This window comes from Nerophis ophidion, linkage group LG14 (assembly GCF_033978795.1).
Source record: "Nerophis ophidion isolate RoL-2023_Sa linkage group LG14, RoL_Noph_v1.0, whole genome shotgun sequence".
NCBI lineage: Eukaryota > Metazoa > Chordata > Actinopteri > Syngnathiformes > Syngnathidae > Nerophis > Nerophis ophidion.
In genome coordinates this window covers 31,415,453-31,440,384 of record NC_084624.1, presented here as the reverse complement: position 1 = coordinate 31,440,384, position 24,932 = coordinate 31,415,453, and the positions used below count along the sequence as shown (strand labels likewise).

The 24,932-nt window shown below is 40.6% G+C and overlaps 1 protein-coding gene across 5 annotated transcripts in view; it reads right to left on the bottom strand.

Annotated features, from left to right (window-relative positions):
• Nucleotides 1-223: 223 nt before the first annotated feature.
• Nucleotides 224-24,932, bottom strand: part of aire (autoimmune regulator) — a 31,994-nt gene continuing 7,285 nt past the window's right edge. Inside the window, exons 10-13 of one of the 5 annotated variants that reach the window (XM_061920427.1) lie at nucleotides 19,242-19,363; nucleotides 16,502-16,580; nucleotides 16,224-16,295; nucleotides 224-364 (exon numbers count right to left, since the gene is read on the bottom strand). In XM_061920427.1, coding sequence (XP_061776411.1) covers nucleotides 350-364; nucleotides 16,224-16,295; nucleotides 16,502-16,580; nucleotides 19,242-19,363 — 288 coding nt within the window. In that variant the 3' untranslated portion in view covers nucleotides 224-349. Of the gene's footprint in view, nucleotides 365-12,522; nucleotides 15,870-16,223; nucleotides 16,296-16,501; nucleotides 16,581-19,241; nucleotides 19,364-24,932 lie in introns of those variants that run through there. The other 4 variants (XM_061920424.1, XM_061920428.1, XM_061920426.1 and 1 more) reach the window with 4 other exon arrangements.

Genomic DNA, 24,932 nt, shown 5'->3' with positions numbered 1-24,932 from the left:
GGGGTGTAGGACTAGCTAAAGGGCTAAATCTATTATGCGTCTCAACCGGTACACCGTAGCTTGTAGGCCGGTTAGGGCTGCTACAAGCTAGGCTAGTTAGCTCGCTACAGCTAACGCTAGCAGATGTGTCCGCAACATCTAAAGTTACGAAATTACACTGCTCTAACTGGCGGACACGGCTCTCTAGCAAAGCCAACCTATCCATGAGTAAAGTGCACGAAGCGCAGGAAGCCATACTCACAGAAACTTTCCGTTGCCGAGTGGGGTGCCAGCTGTCTTCGGGAAGTGGTGGTCACGGTGAGAGGCTTCCTTCAGACCGGCGCTGCCTTTCTCCGCTAGCCTCGTTAGCTTAGCAGCTAGCTAGCTGAGGGCGAAGTGGTGAGACAGAGATCGGGTGATTTGCAAGTTAAATTGAACTATTAAATATGTTCGAGAAGTTGTAAATAAAGCTGCAAAACAGTTAAAATCACACAGATAAAACGATACTTAGCTTTTATGCAACAAGAGCAGTCAGCGAGCAGTCATTCACGTTGACCCGGAACCGGAATGTATGTCAGACTTAGCCCTGTCTTGGTTTAACTCTTGTCTTACTGATAGGATGCAGTGCGTCTCCCATAACAATGTGACCTCAGACTACGTTAAGGTAACGTGTGGAGTTCCCCAGGGTTCGGTCCTTGGCGCTGCACTCTTCAGCATATACATGCTGCCGCTAGGTGACATCATACGCAAATACGGTGTTAGCTTTCACTGTTATGCTGATGACACCCAACTCTACATGCCCCTAAAGCTGACCAACACGCCGGATTGTAGTCAGCTGGAGGCGTGTCTTAATGAAATTAAACAATGGATGTCCGCTAACTTTTTGCAACTCTAACGGCAAAAAAACTGAAATGCTGAATATCGGTCCTGCTAGACACCGACCTCTATTTAATAATACAACTCTAACATTTGACAACCAAACAATTAAACAAGGCGACACGGTAAATAATCTGGGTAATATCTTCGACCCAACTCTCTCCTTTGAGTCACACATTAAAAGCGTTACTAAAACGGCCTTCTTTCATCCCCGTAATATCGCTAAAATTTGCTCCATTCTGTCCACTAAAGACGCCGAGATCATTATCCATGCGTTTGTTACGTCTCGTCTCGACTACTGTAACGTATTATTTTCGGGTCTCCCCATGTCTAGCATTAAAAGATTATAGTTGGCACAAAATCCGGCTGCTAGACTTTTGACAAGAACAAGAAAGTTTGATCACATTACGCCTGTACTGGCTCACCTGCACTGACTTCCTGTGCACTTAAAATGTGACTTTAAGGTTTTACTACTTACGTATAAAATACTACACGGTCTAGATCCATCCTATCTTGCCGATTGTATTGTACCATATGTCCCGGCAAGAAATCTGCGTTCAAAGGACTCCGGCTTATTAGTGATTCCCAAAGCCCAAAAAAAGTCTGCGGGCTATAGAGCGTTTTCATTTCGGGCTCCAGTACTCTGGAATGCCCTCCCGGTAACAGTTCGAGATGCCACCTCAGTAGAAGCATTTAAGTCTCACCTTAAAACTCATTTGTATACTCTAGCCTTTAAATAGACTCCCTTTTTAGACCAGTTGATCTGCCGTTTCTTTTCTTTTCCTCTTATGTCCCACTCTCCCTTGTGGAGGGGGTCCGGTCCGATCCGGTGGCCATGTACTGCTTGCCTGTGTATCGGCTGGGGAAATCTCTCCGCTGCTGATCCGCCTCCGCTTGGGACGGTCTCCTGCTGGCTCCGCTGTGAACGGGACTCTCGCTGCTGTGTTGGATCCGCTTTAGACTGGACTCTCGCTGCTGTGTTGGATCAGCTTTGGACTGGACTCTCCCGGCTGTGTTGGATCCATTATGGATTGAACTTTCACAGTATCATGTTAGACCCGCTCGACATCCATTGCTTTCGTCCTCTCCAAGGTTCTCATAGTCATCATTGTCACCGACGTCCCACTGGGTGTGAGTTTTCCTTGCCCTTATGTGGGCCTACCGAGGATGTCGTAGTGGTTTGTGTTGTGGTTTGTGCAGCCCTTTGAGACACTAGTGATTTAGGGCTATATAAGTAAACATTGATTGATTGATTGATTGAATGTTCCGTTTTTGTTACATTACTGTAGTGTTGATAGGACGAAGGACTTTCATTTAATTGTTCGTGCCTAACATTTGAGTCCCATTTGTTTGTCAAGTGAATATATTCTACGTTAGGTTTTAGCATGAACCCCTTTATGCTAGTTGCTTGATCAAAAGGCAGAATGTTTTACAAACCCCGTTTCCATATGAGTTGGGAAATTGTGTTAGATGTAAATATAAACAGAATACAATGATTTGCAAATCCTTTTTAACCCATATTCAATTGAATGCAATACAAAGACAAGATATTTGATGTTCAAACCCATAAACTTTATTCTTTTTTGCAAATAAGAATTAACTTAGAATTTCATGGCTGCAACATGTGCCAAAGTAGTTGGGAAAGGGCATGTTCACCACTGTGTTACATCAGCTTTTCTTTTAACAACACTCAATAAACGTTTGGGAACTGAGGAAACTAATTAATGAAGCTTTGAAAGTGGAATTCTTTCTCATTCCTGTTTTATGTAGAGCTTTAGTCGTTCAACAGTCCAGGGTCTCTGCTGTCTTATTTTACGCTTCATAATGCGCCACACATTTTCGATTGGAGACAGGTCTGGACTGCAGGCGGGCCAGGAAAGTACCCGCACTCATTTACTACGAAACCACGCTGTTGTAACACGTGGCTTGGCATTGTCTTGCTGAAATAAGCAGGGGAGTCCATGCTTGGATGACAACATATGTTGCTCCAAAACCTGTGTGGACCATTCAGCATTAATGGTGCCTTCACAGATGTGTAAGTTATCCATGCCTTGGGCACTAATACACCCTCATAACATCACAGATGCTGGCTTTTGAACTTTGCACCTATAGCAATCCGGATGGTTATTTTCCTTTTTGTTCCGGAGGACACCACGTCCACAGTTTCCAAATATAATTTGAAATGTGGACTCGTCAGACCACAGAACACTTTTCCACTTTGCATCAGTTCATCTTATATGAGCTCGGGCCCAGCGAAGCCAGCTACGTTCCTGGGTGTTGTTGATAACTGGGTTTTGCTTTGCAAAATAGAGTTTTATCTTGCACTTACAGATGTAGCAACCAACTGTAGATACTGACAGTGGTTTTATGAAGTAATCCCTGAGCTCATGTTGTGATATCATTTATACACTGATGTCGGTTTTTGATGCACTACCACCTGAGGGATCAAAGGTCCGTAATATAATCGCTTACGGGCAGTGATTTCTCCAGATTCTGTGAACCTTTTGATAATTTTACAGACCGTAGATGGTAAAATCCCTAAATTCCTCGCAATAGCTCGTTGAGAAATGTTGTTCTAAAGCTGTTCGACAATTTGCTTACAAATTGGTGACCCTCGCCCCATCCTTGTTTGTGAATTACTTAGCATTTCATGGAAGCTGCTTTTATACCCGATCATGGCAGCCACCTGTTACCAATTACCTCTGGGATGTTCCAAATAAGTGTTTGATGAGAATTTCTCAACGTTATCAGTATTTATTGCCACCTTTCCCAATGTCTTTGTCACGTGTAGCTGGCATCAAATTCTAAAGTTAATGATTATTTGCAAAAAAAACGTTTATCAGTTTGAACATCAAATATGTTTTCTTTGTAGCATATTCAACTGAAGATGGGTTGAAAATGATTTGCAAATCATTGTATTCCGTTTATATTTACGTCTAACATAATTTCCCAACTCATATAGAAATGGGGTTTGTAAAATAAAAGTTGGCATACCTTAAACATTAAGTGTTTTATAGCTGTTCAGTAAAAGAGACGCAGACATCAGTGTCGATTTACATTACGTTTATTTTTCAACTCACTTATGTAAACAATTCACGTAATGTACGTAACAAGTAAGCAAATACACCACAGCGTCAAATCCAGTCCTACAACAATTGCTACTTCCTAGGAATCAAAGTATATTATGTATATATATATATATATATATATATATATATATATATATATATATATATATATATATATATATATATATAAACATACCTATACCTCCTCATATATTAGATATAGCCCAGTGGGTCTCGCTTTTTTTACCAAGTACCACCTCAGAAAACACTTGGTTCTCCAAGTATCACCATAAAGACCAACAATAAAATACAGTAGCGTAGTAGGCCGAAGTATTCATTAAAAATAAGGCATAGGTTTTACGTAACAATAGTATTTAATATTTTACTATTTAATATTTTAGGTAACACTTTGTTTGAATATAGGAAAATAAAACACTGTACTTTAGTCAAACGATTTTTTGGCATACCACTAGAGTAGACCTGGGCAAATCAAAGCTAGTTAATATTGTTGTTAATATTACTGCTTTGCACACTCTTGGCATTCTCTCGAGCTTCAAGAGGTATTCACCTGAAATGGCTTTCACTTCACAGGTGTGCTTGAAGCTTGTCGAGAGAATGCCAAGAGTGTGCAAAGCGATAATCAGAGCAATGGGTGGCTATTTTGAAGAAACTAGAATATAAAACATGTTGTTATTTCACCTTTTTTTTGTTAAGTACATAACTCCACATGTGTTCATTTATAGTTTTGATGCCTTCAGTGACAATCTGCAATGTAAATAGTCATGAAAATAAAGAAATCACATTGAATGAGGAGAAGGTGTGTCCAAAACTTTGGCCTCTACTGTATTTAAACAGACGCTTGTGTTCAAAGACGGCACCTGTAGCACAGCATACAGTAGCCTGCCGTAGAAATCATTGAGCTTAGTCTTCCAATCAGCGGCTGTTTTCCCTTCTTGATTATCTTCGGCCTTGGGGCTGCGTTGTGTGCTTTTCGTAATTTCTTCTCCACGATGATGGTGAGTCCATAACGGGCTAAATGGCTGACTGAATGATTGTGTGAACAATTTCACTGGTCCAACTCGACCCGTTTTTGCAGTTTCAACCATCTGATGTGACCAGGGTAAATATATTGGCAGTTTGTCAAGCTCGTGAACCCGGTAAATTCCATTGATTACCCGCAGCAGTTCATACAATGCAGGTTTCAAAGCGAGTGGAAAAAAAGTATAGTCTTATAGTCCGGCAATTATGGTAACAAATAAAACAGACTTAACAAATAAATGGCAATGTTTTTCACTATTTGAAAAGAAAGTTTGTAACAATTGAAAACGATGCCTGGCCTTCAAGCTGTCAAATATTTGCACAAACACAACAAATAAGTGATTCTATGGTTGCTGAATGACTGTTGAAGTAGTGAGTGAAATCATACGCTTTTGGACGTGTTAAACTTTTGTTGCCTAAGTGCGTGTGCGTGTGCATGTGCGTGTGTGTGTGTGTCTGTGTGTGTTAGTGGGGACGTGGCTTACATGGTGGGACCAGGAAGAAGGCGAGATATAAAGTTTGTAACTCCTTTGAACACACGTGCCCTCGAGGCAGCCGAATAAGCGCTACTAACAGCACCTCGTAAGCGCCTTGCAAGGCGTGAAAGTGTGTTTGTGTGAATAGGTGAATGTGATGTATAATGTAAAGTGCTTTGGGTATCATCATTCCAGGCACAGTAAAGCACTATGTACAGCAAATACAGGCCATTTAATCAATAATGTTTGTTTTCAACAGACTCACACTACACTGGTTAACTTATTTTTACGCTTTTATGACAGTTACTGGTGTACAAATGTTCCCTAAATTAAATGTTTTATAATGGCAACAATTTTTCCGAAATACATTTGATCTCAATGAGACATTTTGTAACTTAGTAGTACTATGTTGTTTTTTTAATTAACTGTAAGCCCTCAAAATGCTATTTCTACTGTAGTCAGCCATCTTCTTATATGCGTGCCCTTAGTAAATAGCGGAAGTCGTGTTTAAAAAACACCTACACCTACAAAAATGTGATGACGCAAAACGAGAAATGCTGCTGTTTCATCAGTGCCAAATATGATGACTCAGTGGTTTAGAAAAGGCGCTCTTCCTTTTCGTCTTCTCTGAAGTGTTTACCCATAATGCTTCACCTCTTTTTTAGAGCCTCTTAAGGCCAAAGCGTGGGAATTTCCGCCTATCATTTTTTTTCCAGCAGGCAGGCTGTGTGTGCATGTGTGTGTGTGTGTGTGTGTGTGTGTGTGTGTGTGTGTGTTGTACATTCTTGAAAATCAGAAGGATGGGTTTGCGCTTGTATTTTGTCTCACGTTAGTTCTCTCACTTCTTGAAGAGGCAAGAACTCTACACATTTTGAATCACGACCCTCGCATTACGTGTTCCCATTCCATTACGTATGAGTTGCATCTATACGCCTCATGTTTGTTGTTTTTATTTCAAAGCTAACATACATCAATGGGTTATATGTACAGTACAGTCATGTTCTCATCGGATATTAAGAGTTGCTGCAGGCCTCTGCTGTTCAGAACATTCCTCTTTGTACACTTTCATCTCTGTTTGCCTTCCTCAGAGAGCTAGGAAAACCCAATCAGTACATGCTGCAACATTATCAGTTACTAACCAAAGGATATTGTGGAACTAAATCAATTAGATAAATATGATGCGTGCCAATTGCCATCATGTATTGGCTAGGGATGTGTCTTAACTCAACTGCAGAGAGTATGAAGCATCCATTAGTATTAAGACATTCTTTATTGGCCAAATGTATTAATATCAATGGTCTTTTTTTTTTGTTACATATTTAACATTTTGTATGAGTTAACCTACAGTGTTATTGAATATATAGCATATATTGGATATTACTCAAGATGAACAAGCCTGGGCAATTATTTTGACTCAGGGTGCCAAATTTGGAGAAAAGAATGTGCATATATGTCTGTGTATTATATATATATATACACACCGTATTTCCTTGAATAGCCGCCGGGCATGTAATATGCGCCTGCCTTGAATTACTGCCAGGTCAAACTCACCCCCTCTAATTTATTAGCGCATGCTTGCGGTTACTGCCGGATCAAAATCATGACATCACGAGTGACACTTCCCCTGTCATCATTTCCAAACTGGCAGAAAAAGTTTTTTTTACTTTTACTATGTGTAAACCAGGGGTCTTGTTCCACAGCCATACAGATCACACTGATGGTTGTGAATTAAAACAACTTGTCTTTAATACTCTTACTAATATGCGCCACACTCTGTGAACCCACACCAAAACACATTTCTGGAAAACATTGGCTCTGTAGCACATTATAAACGCAACATAAGAATTACCCAGAATTCCAATGCATCCATGACTCTTGGCTATATTATTCACCCCGCTAGCACCAATCCCCGCCCACCCCTCCCTCTCCGTGCGTTGGTTGAGGTGGGCGTTTTTGAGGGGCGCGTGTATAATATAGCCAAGAGTCATGAATCCATTTGAATTCTGGGTGATTCTTATGTTGCGTTTATAATGTGTTACAGAGCCAATGTTCTCCAGAAATGTGTTTGGTGTGGGTTCACAGAGTGTGGCGCATATTAGTAAGAGTGTTAAAGTTGTTTATATCACAACCATCAGTGTAAAAGGTATGACTGTTGACCAAGTATGCATTGCAATCACATATGAAAAGCAGCAGTATGCATGCATCCAGTCGGCACGCAGATAGCATGGTGTAAAGGTAGTCGTGAAAACATGTTGTAGACCATTGGTCCCCAACTACCGGGCTGCAGCCGCAGACTAAATATTTATTTTAAAACATGTTCTGATCACACCCATTTTTTACTGCATGCCATTGGTAAGTGCAGGGGTGAGAAAAGGTTTTAAATTATTAGCACCTGCTTACTTTTACCGCATGCCTTGGATAACCGCAGGAGTGAGAAGAGGTTTTAAATTAATTAGCGCCATGGCGGCTATTCAAGGAAATACAGTGTGTATATATATGCATATATACTGTATATATATATATATATATATATATATATATATATATATATATATATATACATACACATACATTTTATTACGGCTACTCTGTCGTTCCAAAAAGGTTTCGAAAAAATTAAAATAAAGTTTGCAGAGTTGTCTTGAGGAGGACGTTTATGACGCACTAAATTCCTAATAAGCACTCGCGGAGATATTAATAGATTCAAAATGTTAATTTTTTTTCCCAAACTAAAATATTCACCACGGTTGACTTTCTGTATAATCATAAATAAACTTATTTAGTGGTAAAAAAAAAAACTATATCCCTCCTCACTCCTTCAGCATGATAGACAGAAAAAGGCAACGCCCAGCTGTGCCGTCTTCTTAATTATAGGAGGAGGAAGTGGCCCACCAGGAGCAGCGTGAGCAGCTGAACACGATCAATCAATCATAATCCATCCAAAACATCCAATAAATAAACAACATCTTCATTGGCATTATTGAATTAGATTGTCAAAACAATTAATGAATAAATAATATAAATAGGCTCCAACACACACACACATATATATATATATATATATATATATATATATATATATATATATATATATATATATATATATATATATATATATATATATGCATATATATATACACAGTATGTAAGCTGTTAAAATTTGCTGTACAGTGTGTGTGCTTGGGTCCTATTTTTAGGAACACTAATACAAAACCTCACAATAATGTCTGATTGAATGCTAAAAACGTTATGACAGACCGCCTTAAAAAACTAAATTGAATTTAAATGTTTTTAATGAAAGAGACACCCAGAATGTATATGAAAATAAAGAATGTGGGATTTACCATATTAACTATAAACTATAAACTACGGAAAATTGACAACATATGAACGTCACACACCCTATCTATTGAAATGATAGCAGCTACAGTTTCCATCTTAAAGATTATTTGGGAATGTCCGGTGGGTCAGATTGAAAACCTAAACGGGCCGCATGCGACCACTGGCCTTAATTTGTCCAGGTCTGGTATATAAGAGTTATATGTAGGCTTGTTTAGCCTTTATTTATTTTAATTGCTGTAGTTTTTGTACCAATTACAATCATACACAGCGTGTATCAATTTTAAACCTGTATTTCTCAGTCACTGCTTCTTATTAGTCTCTTCTAATGTGACTGTTTTTGCTGTTGGTGTTTTGAAAATGGGATCAATAAAAATGTAAAATTAAATCAAACATGACATGATTTTCAATACACAGCAATGAGCATTTCTAACAATCACAAGGTGTTTACATAATAAGGATGATAACGACAACAATAATAATAATAGTAATACTTATTATTATATTATTAGTATTATTATACTATTATCATTATTGTGTATTTCTAATAATACCGATTTATACAACAATATACATAATAATAACAATATCAATATTATTTAGGTATTCATTTACTTATCTGTTGGTGTTACCATCTGTTACTACTTGTATATATGCCTGTATATGTGTTAAAAATTACATAAATTAAAGATTACCAATAGTATATTGAAATAAGACCAGTAAATTAATTATTGTATGGATGATACTGAGAAGAAAGCTACAGTAGGTATAGTTAATCTATGAATAAGTGGTGGGAGTAAATATATTTCCCTTCTTCCCAATGATTATGCATTGTTTTTATTTTAATTGTTTCATTGTAAAATTATGTGTACTTAACTGTATTGTTTTTGAGATTATTTATTTTGTTTTTGTTTTTAACATGTCCGAAATACAACTACTTACTACTAACTTTACGGATATGTTTTGTTGGCGTTTTATGACAATGATTCTATATGTGGCATTTATGTAAGCGCTTATTAATAATAGGGGCAAGGTAGCTATAAAGTGTGAAGTCAAAACTTGAGTAAATATGGTAATAGAACATGGTATGATTGTACAAAACCCAAAAACCAGTGAAGTTGGTACGTTGTGTAAATGGTAAATAAAAACAGAATACAATGATTTGCAAATCCTTTTCGACCTATATTCAATTGAATAGACTGCAAAGACAAGATACTTAATGTTCGAACTGGTAAACTTAATTTTTGGGAAATATTAGCTCATTTGGAATTTGATGCCTGCAACATTTTTCAAAAAAGCTGGCACAAGTGGCAAAAAAGACTAAGAACATTTTATTTTTACTAGTTTGAAAGTAATCATTGCAGATTTGTGATGCCTTGTCTGACATGTCATGTTTTATAGTCAGCACGTTTCTATGCACTAAATTAGTCATGTTTGTCAAAAAATTCAGTTTCTTCTATTTTCACAGCAACATGTGGTGTTCTAGTCTCCATACTTTTATCTCTAATGTAACTGATGGGCATGGGCAGTGTGCTCCTCATTCACTACTAAGCGATTATGGTCATTTCCTCTTGTTTTGCTATGTGGTAATACAGTCAACAAATTGAATGCTACATTCTAATAAGCTAGGAGGTAGTAACTTTCAACCACGGTATCTACAAAACCCAAAACCAGTGAAGTTGGCACGTTGTGTAAATCATAAATAAAAACAGAATACAATTTTTTGCAAATCCTTTTCAACTTATATTCAATTGAATAGACTGCAAAGACAAGATACTTAACCCTCGAACTGAGAAACTATTTATTTTTTTGCAAATATTAGCTCATTTGGAATTTGATGCCTGCAACATGTCTCAAAAAAGCTGGTACAAGTGGCAAAAAAGACTGAAAAAGTTGTGGAATGCTCATCAAACACTTATTTGGAACATCCCACAGGTGAACAGGCTAAATGGGAACAGGTGGGTGCAACAATTGGGTATAAAAGCAGCTTACATGAAATGCTCCATCATTCACAAACAAGGATGGGGCGAGGGTCACCACTTTGTCAACAAATGAGTGAGCAAATTTTCTAACAGTTTAAAAACAACATTTCTCAACAAGCATTTGGATGGAATTTAGGGATTTCACCATTTACAGTCCGCAATATCATCAAAAGGCTCAGAGAATCTGGAAAAATCACTGCACGTAAGCGGCAAGGCCGTGACCTTTCTTTCCGTGCGGTGGTACTGCATCAAAAATCGACATCAGTGTGTAGAAGATATCCCCACATGGGCTCAGGAACACTTCAGAAAACCACTTTCAGTAACTACAGTTCATTGCTACATCTGTAAGTGCAAGTTAAAACTCTGCTATGCAAAGCGAAAACCATTTATCAACAACACCCAGAAATGCCACCGGCTTCACTGGGCCTGAACTAATCTAAGATGGACTGATGCAAAGTAAAAAAGTGTTCTGTGGTCTGACCAGTCCACATTTCAAATTGTTTGTGTTAACTGAGGACCTGTATCTTCCGGACCAAAGAGGAAAATAACTATCCGGATTGTCTTTGGGGCAAAGTTCAAAAGCCAGCATCTGTGATGGTATAGGTGTGTATTAGTGCCCAAGGCATGGGTAACTTACACATCTGTGAAGGCACCAATAATGCTGAAAGGTACATACAGGTTTTGGAGCAACATATGTTGCCATCCAAGCAATTTCTTTTTATGGACACTCCTGCTTATTTCAGCAAGACAATGCCAAGCCACATTTTGCATGTGTTACAACAGCGTGGCTTTGCAGTAAAAGAATGCGGGTACTAGACTGGCCTGCCTGTAGTCCAGACCAGTCTCCTATTGAAAATGTGTGTGTATGAAGCATAAAATACCACAATGGAGACTCTGGACTGTTGAACAACTAAGCTGTACATCAAGCAAGAATGGGAAATAATTCCACCTGAAAAGCTCCAAAAATTGGTTTCCTCAGTTCCCAAACTACTGAGTGTTGTTAAAAGAAAAGGCCATGTAACACAGTGGTAAAAATGCCCCTGCGCCAACTTTTTTGCAATGTGTTACTGCCATTAAATTTTAAGTTATTATTTATTTGCAAAAAAAATAAGTTTCTCAGGTCGAACATTAAATATATTGTCTTTGCAGTCTATTCAATTGAATATAAGTTGAAAAGCATTTGCAAATCATTGTATTCTGTTTTTATTTACGAATTACACAACGTGCCAATTTCACTGGTGTTGGGTTTTGTATAAAAACACTATTTGGCGTAGGGATTTCAGTTGCTTTAAAGTAGTACTCCTAGTGTGTTGTCCTGTTTCAAACACAAGGGACACTTTGAATATTTTGTTGAGCGCGGTATACACCAGAAGGAGGGAATACTGCGTGAGTAACTGCAGTGTGGGAGTCATGACAGAAAGGAATAAACGGCGTTAGCAGATGTTTGGATGCAAAAGCATGGCCTGCAGCTGGGATGACTTTTTTAGGCTGCTATTTGGCCTCAAGCTGAGGAATTTGGTGCATACTTATTGCTTTTGACACACATTCTTACGATAGCATCTGATGATTTGTCGCTCCTGTGGCGTTGAATGTTTTTCATACCGTTGGATGATAGACGGACAGATGGACGATATCGGAGAGGCCTGACTGTAGGAGCAGGGTCGCTGTGGCAACCAAATACCGAGGGGGTGTAAAAATGTGCGCACGCTGGCCGGCGTGGCTCCACCTATCTGGCATCCGCGCTAAAACTGTGGAAATCCCATGACAAAAACAACATTCCACATCTAAGTGATCGTCTTGGAGGAATTCCTGTTAAACATTTCGCAGGATTCATACCTCCGTGTATTGGAACCATCTGCTGTGATGAGAGTGTGAAGTCCTCAGAGCCACAAAGATTGTGCAACTGCCATTTTTGGTAAGGCACATCTTGGATTGTGTTATTTATGCCAATTATGGTGCTATCGGGATGTTTTGTAGCACCGAAACATTAAAGGCATAGTCAAGAAACAGTAGTATACAAAGAAACTTTTATTAGAGCCCGTGACCCTGCAAAGATGTTCTGCTTGACGGCAGACTTTTTTTTTTTTTGTTTCACCAATCCTGCTCCAATTTGACTGTCCCTCAAAGGTGAACACAAACATGCGAATAAAACATTGAATATACCGTATTTTTCAGACTCTAAGGCAATTAAAATCCTTAAATTTTCTCAAAAATCGACAGTGCGCCTTATAACACAGTGCGCCTAATGTACGGAATAATCCTGGTTGTACTTACTGACCTCGAAGCAATTTTATTTGGTACATGGTGTGATGATAAGTGTGTGACCAGTAGATGGCAGTCATACATAAGAGATACGCGTAGACTGCAATATGATGGCCGTGAAGAACACCAAAACTTTAAATGTTCCATTGAGAATATAGAACATTACACACGGCGTGCATAAATCTGTCAAAATGTTTTTAGTACGATTTTGGTAAGCTATGAAGCCGCACTGCTTGATGGATTGTCAGCACCTTAAAAATACAAGTATTACAATGGTTTGTGTATAAGGGCCGCAAAATGGCACCTATTAGCAGACATATTACCTGGCGTTTTGTTTCGCAATATTATGAAAAACCAACTTTTCTTACCTTCTGGTATATGTTGATGTGTATTTGGGATCTGCATAAGTCCTGAAAATGTGCGCGCGTCAACCATTGTAGTCCATACCGAAACCATAGTCATAAACTTCTTCTTTTTCTCTACCTTCTTATGTGGCATTCATCTTCCACTGTTGTCATTTCTAATATAAAGTAACCTAAAGTTCTAACTTATATCTGTCAGTAGACTAGCTATAAAAGCGCTAGAAACTGTAGTGGGTTTACATAATTCACACACGGAACTTTAGATATTAGAGGGTTCCGGTCGGACATTTTTATTTCCAGCGTTGATGTTGTATTATTGAGCCACGGATGAGATGATGCTGCTCCGTTATGGATTAAAGTAAAGTCTTAATGTCTTTAAAACAGTTAGCTACATCTTTTGACACTTCTTCCACTCCCGTCCTTGCACGCTACACGGCTACAACAAAGATGACAGGGAGAAGACGCTGTCGAAGGTGAGCCACGTAAATAAGACAACCCACAAAACGCCGCATCCTGAAAGGACGCTCTGAAACCTACTTAAAGATGATCTGTAAAACATAATCTGTGCAAGATTTTGACAAAAAAGACACCATCACATGTTATGTGGACCACAAGATAGTGTTTTGAATTTACAAGAAAATCATAAAATGACCCCATTTAAAGGCCTACTGAAACCCACTACTACCGACCACGCAGTCTGATAGTTAATATATCCATCCATCCATCCATTTTCTACCGCTTATTCCCTTTCGGGGTCGCGGGGGGCGCTGGCGCCTATCTCAGCTACAATCGGGCGGAAGGCGGGGTACACCCTGGACAAGTCGCCACCTCATCGCAGGGCCAACACAGATAGACAGACAACATTCACACTCACATTCACACACTAGGGCCAATTTAGTGTTGTCATTAATATATCAATGATGAAATATTACATTGCAACACATGCCAATACGGCCGGTTTAGTTTACTTAATTGCAATTTTAAATTTCCCGCGGAGTTTCTTGTTGAAAACGTCGCGGAAGGATGATGCGTGCACGTGACGTCACGGACTGTCAGGAAATATTAGCGCAGCACTATTTGCGGCTAAAAGTCCTCTCTTTTCATCGCGCAATTAAACAGTATTCTGGACATCTGTGTTGCTGAATCTTTTGCAATTTGTTCAATTAATAATGGAGAAGTCAAAGTAGAAAGATGGAGTTGAGAAGCTTTAGCTTTTAGCCACACAAACACACGGTGATTCCTTGTTTAAAATTCCCGGAGGTGAACCTTTACTGTGGATCAGAGCGGTCAAGCGAACATGGATCCCGACTACTTGTCAACCGGCAGGTTTCAGTGAGAAAATTGTGTTAAAAAGTCGCCTCTTACAGGAGATCTGTGGAGTTTTCGCCGTCCTTGTATCTGCCGTCGACTTCCCTCAGACACTGGCCTCAAGACATCCGTGGACACACCCCTCCGACTATCAGGTAGTGTCAAACTCACTAAAACACTAGCAACACAATAGAAAGATAAGGGATTTCCCAGAATTATCCTAGTAAATGTGTCTAAAAGCATCTGAATCCGTCCCAATGCAATCGCCTTTTTTATTTAATTTTTTTTTTAAACTTTATTTATTTATTTTTCTAGTCCTTTGCTATCAATATCACCATCCACAAATCTTTCATCCTCGCTCAAATTAATGGGGAAATTGTCGTTTTCTCGGTCCAAATAGCTCTTGCTGCTGGAGGCTCCCTTTAAAGACAATGTGAGGACGTGAGGAGCCCTCACCCTTGTAACGTCATTGTCTGCGACTTCTGGTACAGGCAAGGCTTTTTTATCAGCACCAAAAGTTGCAAACTGTATCGTGGATCTTCTTTACTAAATCATTTCAGCAAAAATATGGCAATATCGCAAAATGATCAAGTATGACACATAGAATGGACCTGCTATTCCCGTTTGAATAAGAAAATCTCATTCCAGTACGCCTTTAATGCGCCATATAGTACGGTGCGCCATTTGTATGAAAAAAGACCTGAATAGACCCGCTCATCGGCAGAGAAACTTTTAATCCGGTGCGCAATTTGGTCCGAAAAATACAGTAATATAGATAAAATTCAATTGAATCAAATTAGCCGACTAATGGTTAAGATAGTGAATGACTGCCACAAGAGTTGTTGGTTGCAGAACTACTGTACATCGATGAACAAGCTCATTGACAGGCGAAAGTTATGTTGGAGAAAATGTTTTCATTTATTAATTATTTAATGTTTCCGTGTAGCCCGGTAGCAAATGTGAGACAAACAGGTGGTTGGGGATCTACGAAGTAAATTACCGTGATTCAATTACAATGTGAGGAAAGTTCTGATCACTCCTTAATTGACATCATATTTTGCTGTTTTGAAAAACAAACTTTTGCTGCTTTATTTGTTACTGATAGCATCCTGGGGTGTCTGTATGAGGTTGAGAGATGTTGTGGAAAGCCCACTGCAGGATGCCATCCAAGGAGGCCTGCTGTCACAAACACACACACATATATACACACACTTAGACCAATACCTAATCATATGGTAAGCATGTACACAATCGTCCACCATCTACTCAACTTTGTGACTACATTCATCATGCTAATGAACATCAAGATTGGTTTTCAATGTTTTGCGGTCGACATAAATGAGAGGATTCATAATGGAGCTGGACTTGTTAGAACGACAGCCTTGAGAGCAATATCGTTGAACGTGCGTTTTAAGACAGAGGGCGCGACACAACTGTGTGCAGTGATGCAACACTCCCACACATCTGACTCTCATCTGTGCAGCCACATGTGTCACATACCACATCACATGCTTGTAACTGAGCACCACTCACGTCTCCCAGGATGGAATCCAGTTCTTCCTGATGTCTGGATAAGCTCTGGTCAAGACCATGTGTGTTCTGAACCTAACAGAATCCAAAGATACGTCCTCAGTTTTGACTGACTCTGACAATTTAAGATTATCCGGGTAGTAGACGCTGTCCTGTATCACACTTTTAAAAAGGATTACTTTTTGCAATACTCTTATACTTTCTAAGAATTAGCACTTAGTTTGATGAGATCTTGTCAGATTGTGCAGGTGGACCTAATCAATTGTCCGGTGATAACCCACCTGTAAAAATGAAGGCTGCGCCGCCTTTTCTGCAGCACTCACCCACGTCCTAGAGCAGGACAAACAGACAGATCTACCACTGAAAAACACAAAAATATACAATGAAAAAACACTCAAAGATTTTAAACTTTTACTGTATACACAAAATACCTTTTCCTTTCAAATATTGTTCACATATCTGTCTACATCTGTGCTAGTGAGCACTTCTTCTTTGCCAAGTTAATCCATCCCACCTTACAGGTGTGGCACATCAAGATGCTGATTGAACAGCGTGATCATTGCACAGGTGTGCCTTGGGCTGTGCAGTTTTATCACACAGCACAATGCCACAGATGTCGCAAGTTTTGAGGGAGCATGCAGTTGACATGCTGACTAAAGGAATGTCCACCAGAGCTGTTGGCCATAATTTTAATGTTCATTTCTGTAACATCAGCTATCTCCAAAGGCGTTCCAAAGAATTTGGCAGTAAATCCAACAGGCCTCACAACTGCAGACCACATCCAGCAGGTGCACCTCCATGATCGTCTGAGACCAGCCACTCACACAGCTGCTGCAACTATTGGTTTGCATAACCAATGAATGTTTGCACAAACTGTGAGAAAACGTCTCAGAAAAGCTCATCTGCATGCTCGTCGTCCTCATTGGGGTCTCGACCTGACTGCAGTTTGTCGTTGTCACTGAATTAAGTGGGTAAATGCTCACAATCAATGACGTCTGGCACGTTGGAAAGGGATTCTCTTCACGAACGAATATTGGTTATCACTGTTCAAGGCAGACAGCGTGTGGGATGTCAACGTTGTGAATCGAGTTTGGGGGCGGGGTTATGGTATGGGTAGCTGTATCTAATGGACAACGAACACAAGTGCATTTCATTGGTGGCATTTTGAATGCACAGAGATACCGTGACAAGATCCTGAGACCTACTGTTGTGTCATTCACCCGAGACCATCACCTCATGTTGAAGCATGACAATGCACGGCCCCATGTTGCAAGGATCTGTACACAATTCTTAGAAGCTGAAAACATCCCAGTTCTTGCAGGGCCAGCATAATCAGCGGACATCCCAAACATTGAGCATGTTTGGGATGCTGTGGATCGGCCTATACTTGACATAGCCGTTGAAGAGTAGTGGACCAGCGTTGCCCAGGGTTCAGTCAACAACCTGATCAACTCTATGCCAAGGGGATGTGTTGCACTGCCTGGGGCAAATGGTGGTCACACCAGATACTGACTGCTTTTGTGTCCCCCCCCCCTCCTCTCAATAAAGCAAAACTACACATTTCAATGTGGCCTTTTATCATGGGCAGCCAACGGTAGACCTGTGCAATAACCATGCTGTTTAATCAGCATCTTGATATCCCACACCTGTGAGGTGGGACGGATGATCTTGGCAAAAAATAAATGCTCACTAACAGAGATTTAGACAGATTTGTGAACAATACTTGAGAGGAATAGGTATTTTGTGTATATAGTAAAAGTTGTAGATCTTTGAGATCAACTCATGAAAAATGGGAGAAAAAACAAAAGTGTTGCATTTATATTTTTGTTCAGTGTATATTTACACTACATGACATATGATGTGATAGCATGTGATGTTTATGTATCTTTTGTATGGTATAGCAATATTATGGTATTGCAAAGGACTACATTATATATGCACTAATTTTGCTTTGACACTATAATCGAGGTATTCTATATTTCAAATTGTACTCTCACAAAGTTATTTATTTAATTAAAAGTTCATTATAATGGCTGTAGTTTGCACTGCATTGAATTTAATTTAATTATTGATGATACCGAAATTACAATAATTAGTTTTTGCTGAACATTTTATTATTATTAATTTAACACAATGTTATTTGCCATGGGTGTAGTTTGCTTTGCATTATGCAATTCATTTCACTGTATTTGATTTGACTTCCATTCAATTAGAACTGACACCCACATTACAATGGCTAGTTTTGATTGACCGTTACAAAAGTATACATCTAAATAAATGTTAATTATTATGACTGTGGTTTGCATTGCATATTTAATTTAACCTAATTTGACAAAAAAGCTAACGGTTTAGATGATTTACCAACAGAATCACAAAAAGTTTTAAATTAACATAATATACAACTATTAACGAGATCGTGCAACACAATTTACAATAGTGGATTTATACCAGCTGAATTGGGACAATCCATTTTTGTCCCCTTGCCAAAAAATCACAAGATTGTGCAGATTTCCAATCGAGCAGCCTACTTCATAAAGTGATACAAGAAATAATAATAAAAAAAATCACTAAATAAATAGGTAAACTACAAAGTGGTTTCAGACCAACCATGAACTTTCAAGAAGGGATCCCCAGTTTAAGAATCATATGTGAAAGAATGTTGGAGGCCAATCAAGATGTTTATATGTTTTTAGATGTTCACAATTCTCAGTTTTAATTGACTCTGGTACATACTTATTGATTTAATATAATGTTAATTGTTTTCGCTGCCATTTGCATTGCAGCTTTAATTTAATTTAATTCAGTTTAATACAATTCAACATTACAATGGTCAGTTTTGATTAATTTATTACATTGTTAACTATAGTGGCTGTATTTTGCAGTGCATAACTTAGTTTGATTTAATTTAACTTAATTTAAACGCTGAGATGACTCAACCTATGTAATCACTTCCTAACCATTAGTGTCTGATGATCTTACAAACATTTAAGAATATAAAGAGGAAGTTCTGCTGAGGCTTACATGGAGAAGTGGCAGCGAGGGTGGTAGCACTTGGAACACTGAAGGCAGAAGGTCAGCTCTCCTCCTGCCAGGTGACAAATACCGCACGCATCTCTCATGCCCATCAAGTCTCCACCTGGACACTGTGTGTGTGAATACATATACATATACATATACATATACATATACACACACATATACATATATATATATAGAGATACATATATAGATATGTATACATACATACATACATGCATATATATATACATACATGTATATATATATATATATATATATATATATATATATATACATACATATATAATATATATACATATATGTATATATATATACATATATATACACTCATATACATATGGGTGTATGTATATAAATATATATATATATATTGTACATATGTATATATATATATATATATATATATATATATATATATATATATATATATATATATATATATATATATATATATATATATATATATTTATATATGTATATATATGGCGAGCGCCTGGTGGCCGGGCCTGTCCCCATGGGGCCCGGCCGGGCACAGCCCGAAGAGGCAACGTGGGTCATCCCTCCAATGGGCTCACCACTCATAGGAGGGGCCATAGAGGTCGGGTGCATTGTGAGCTGGGCGGCAGCCGAAGGCAGGGCACTTGGCGGTCCGATCCTCGGCTACAGAAGCTAGCTCTTGGGACGTGGAACGTCACCTCACTGGGGGGGAAGGAGCCTGAGCTAGTCCGCGAGGTAGAGAAGTTCCGGCTGGATATAGTCGGACTCACCTCGACGCACAGCAAGGGCTCTGGAACCAGTTCTCTCGAGAGGGACTGGACCCTCTTCCACTCTGGCGTTGCCGGCAGTGAGAGGCGACAGGCTGGGGTGGCAATTCTCGTTGCCCCCCGGCTCAAAGCCTGCACGTTTGAGTTCAACCCAGTGGACGAGAGGGTAGCTTCCCTTCGCCTTCGGGTGGGGGGACGGGTCCTGACTGTTGTTTGTGCTTACGCACCAAACAGCAGTTCAGAATACCCACCCTTTTTGGGAACGCTCGAGGGAGTTCTGGAAAGTGCTCCCCCGGGTGATTCCCTTGTCCTACTGGGAGACTTCAACGCTCATGTTGGCAACGACAGTGAAACCTGGAGTGGCGTGATTGGGAAGAATGGTCGCCCGGATCTAAACCCGAGTGGTGTTTTGTTATTGGACTTTTGTGCTCGTCACGGATTGTCCATAACGAACACCATGTTCAAACATAAGGGTGTCCATATGTGCACTTGGCACCAGGACACCCTAGGCCGCAGTTCCATTATCGACTTTGTAGTTGTGTCATCGGATTTGCGGCCTTATGTTTTGGACACCCGGGTGAAGAGAGGGGCGGAGCTTTCTACCGATCACCACCTGGTGGTGAGTTGGCTGGGATGGTGGGGGAGAATGCCGGACAGACCTGGCAGGCCCAAACGCATTGTGAGGGTCTGCTGGGAACGTCTGGCAGAGTGTCCTGTCAGAGAGAGTTTCAATTCACACCTACGGGAGAACTTTGAACATGTCACGAGGGAGGTGCGGGACATTGAGTCCGAGTGGACCATGTTCCGAACCTCTATTGTCGAGGCGGCTGATTGGAGCTGTGGCCGCAAGGTTGTTGGTGCCTGTCGTGGCGGTAATCCCAGAACCCGTTGGTGGACACCAGCAGTGAGGGATGCCGTTAAGCTGAAGAAGGAGTCCTATCGGGTTCTTTTGGCTCATAGGACTCCGGAGGCAGTGGACGGGTACCGACGGGCCAAGCGGTGTGCAGCTTTAGCGGTCGCGGAGGCAAAAACTCGGACATGGGAAGAGTTCGGGGAAGCCATGGAAAACGACTTCCGGACGGCTTCGAAGCGATTCTGGACCACCATACGCCGCCTCAGGAAGGGGAAGCAGTGCACTATCAATATGTATGGTGCGGATGGTGTTCTACTGACTTCGACTGCGGATGTTGTGGATCGGTGGAGGGAATACTTCGAAGACCTCCTCAATCCCACCAACACGTCTTCCTTTGAGGAAGCGGTGCCTGGGGAATCTGTAGTGGACTCTCCTATTTCTGGGGCTGAGGTCGCTGAGGTAGTTAAAAAGCTCCTCGGCGGCAAGGCCCCGGGGGTGGATGAGATCCGCCCGGAGTTCCTTAAGGCTCTGGATGCTGTGGGGCTGTCTTGGTTGACAAGACTCTGCAGCATCGCGTGGACATCGGGGGCGGTACCTCTGGATTGGCAGACCGGGGTGGTGGTCCCTCTCTTTAAGAAGGGGGACCGGAGGGTGGGTTCCAACTATCGTGGGATCACACTCCTCAGCCTTCCCGGTAAGGTTTATTCTGGTGTACTGGAGAGGAGGCTTCGCCGGATAGTCGAACCTCGGATTCAGGAGGAACAGTGTGGTTTTCGTCCTGGTCGTGGAACTGTGGACCAGCTCTATACTCTCGGCAGGGTTTTTGAGGGTGCATGGGAGTTTGCCCAACCAGTCTACATGTGCTTTGTGGACTTGGAGAAGGCATTCGACCGTGTCCCTCGGGAAGTCCTGTGGGGAGTGCTCAGAGAGTATGGGGTACCGGACTGTCTTATTGTGGCAGTCCGCTCCCTGTACGATCAGTGTCAGAACTTGGTCCGCATTGCTGGCAGTAAGTCGGACACGTTTCCAGTGAGGGTTGGACTCCGCCAAGGCTGTCCTTTGTCACCGATTCTGTTCATAACTTTTATGGACAGAATTTCTAGGCCCAGCCAAGGCGTTGAGGGGATCCGGTTTGGTGGCCACGGGATTAGGTCTCTGCTTTTTGCAGATGATGTGGTCCTGATGGCTTCATCTGACCGGGATCTTCAGCTCTCACTGGATCGGTTCGCAGCCGAGTGTGAAGCGACCGGAATGAGAATCAACACCTCCAAGTCCGAGTCCATGGTTCTCGCCCGGAAAAGGGTGGAGTGCCATCTCCGGGTTGGGGAGGAGACCCTGCCCCAAGTGGAGGAGTTCAAGTACCTAGGAGTCTTGTTCACGAGTGGGGGAAGAGTGGATCGTGAGATCGACAGGCGGATCGGTGCGGCGTCTTCAGTAATGCGGACGTTGTATCGATCTGTTGTGGTGAAGAAGGAGCTGAGCCGGAAGGCAAAGCTCTCAATTTACCGGTCGATCTACGTTCCCATCCTCACCTATGGTCATGAGCTTTGGCTCATGACCGAAAGGATAAGATCACGGGTACAAGCAGCCGAAATGAGTTTCCTCCGCCGGGTGGCGGGACTCTCCCTTAGAGATAGGGTGAGAAGCTCTGCCATCCGGGAGGAACTCAAAGTAAAGCCGCTGTTCCTCCACATCGAGAGGAGCCAGATGAGGGTGTTCAGGCATCTGGTCAGGATGCCACCCGAACGCCTCCCTAGGGATGTGTTTAGGGCACGTCCAGCTAGTAGGAGGCCACGGGGAAGACCCAGGATACGTTGGGAAGACTATGTCTCCCGGCTGGCCTGGGAACGCCTCGGGATCCCCCGGGAAGAGCTAGACGAAGTGGCTGGAGATAGGGAAGTCTGGGCTTCCCTGCTTAGGCTGCTGCCCCCGCGACCCGACCTCGGATAAGCGGAAGATGATGGATGGATGGATGGATATATATATATATATATATATATATATATATATATATATATATATATATATATATATATATATATATATATAAAAGCTTACATACACTTGTAAAGAACATAATGTCATGGTTGTCTTGAGTTTCCAACAATTTCTACAACTTTTATTTTTGTTTTAACTGACATCACATTGGCAAAGATAAAACCTTCTGGAGGAAAGTTCTGTGGTCAGATGAAGCAAAAAATGAGCTGTTTGTCCACAATAATAGCCAGCAATATGTTTGGAGGAGATAAGGTGAGACCTTTAATCCCAGGAACACTACTCCTATCATCAAGCATGGTGGTGGTAGTATTATGCTCTGGGCCTGTTTTGCTGCCAATGGAACTGATGCTTTACAGAGAGTAAATGGGACAACAAAAAAGGAGTATTACCTCCGATTTCTTCAGGTCAACCTAAAATCATCAGCAGTGGTGACCACACCCAGGAATCATTTTTGGTGATTTAACCCCAATTCCAACCTTTGATGCTAAGTGCCAAGCATGGAGGTAATGGGTTCCATTTTAACAGCCTTTAGTATAACCCAGCTGGGGTTTGAACTCACATCCTACCAATCTCAGGGCAGACACTCTAACCACTAGGCCACTGAGTAGGAACGTGTGGACAATGCTGAAGAAACAAGTCCATATCAGAAAACCAACAAATTTAGCTGAACTGCACCAACGTTGTCAGGAGGAGTGGCCAAAAATTTAACCAGAAGCTTGCCAGAACCTTATTGCAGTGAAACTTGCCAAGGGACATGTAACCAAATATTAACATTGCTGTATGTATACTTTTGACCCAGCAGATTTGGTCACATTTTCAGTAGACCCATAATACATTCATAAAAGAACCAAACTTCATGAATGTTTTTTGTCACCAACAAGTATGTGCTCCAATCACTCAATCACAAATAATAAGAGTTCTAGAAATTATTGGAAACTCAAGACGGTCATGACATTATGTTCTTTACAAGTGTATGTAAACTTTTGACCACGACACACACACACACACACACACACACACACACACACACAGATATACAGTACAGGCCAAAAGTTTGGACACACCTTCTCATTGTTTTTATTTTCATGACTATTTACATTGTAGATTGTCACTGAAAGCATCAAAACTATGACACCTGTGAAGTGAAAACCATTTCAGGTGACTACCTCTTAAAGCTCATCGAGAGAATGCCAAGAGTGTGCAAAGCGGTAATCAGAGCAAAGGTTGGCTATTTTGAAGAAACTAGAATATAAACCATGTTTTCAGTTATTTCACCTTTTTTTGTGAAGTACATAACTTCATATGTGTTCATTCATAGTTTTGATGCCTTCAGTGACAATCTACAACAGGGGTGTCAAACTCAAATACAGAATGGGCCAAAATTTTAAACAGAACAAAGCCGCGGGCCAATGTTGAACAAATTAACCTTTTTAATAGGGACCCAAACAAGTTTTGCATTAAATATTGAACAAGCAAGGCTTATATAACGTTAGTGACATGCAAAATCCAGTTTCAAATAATAATAATAATAATTAAAAAAATATCAATGGCATATCAAATAAAATTTAAATAAAAATGTTATGCCTTTTTTTCTATTTGCAATCTTCTGAGGAAAATATCATTTTTTTCCACAGGCTAATAATAAATTTGAAAATAAAATAACAATAATGAATGAACCAAACATTCAAGCCTTGAAGTAGCAAGAGAAAATGCATGACTAAAACGTTAACTATTGGTCAGTTTGCTGGAAGTTTCCCAGAAGAGTTAGGGCTGCAAGAGGTTCTGGGTATTTGTTCTGTTGTGTTACGGTGCGGATGTTCACCCAAAATGTGTTTGTCATTCTTGTTTGGTGTGGGTTCACAGTGTGGTGCATATTTGTAACAGTGCTAAAGTTGTTTATACGGCCACCCTCAGTGTGACCTGTATGGCTGTTGACAAGTATGCCTTGCATTCACTTGTGCGTGTGTGTAAAAGCCACAAAAATTATGTGACACGCTGTTAGTATGGAGGAAAAGCGGACGTGACGACAGGTTGTAGAGAACGCTAAAGGCAGTGCCT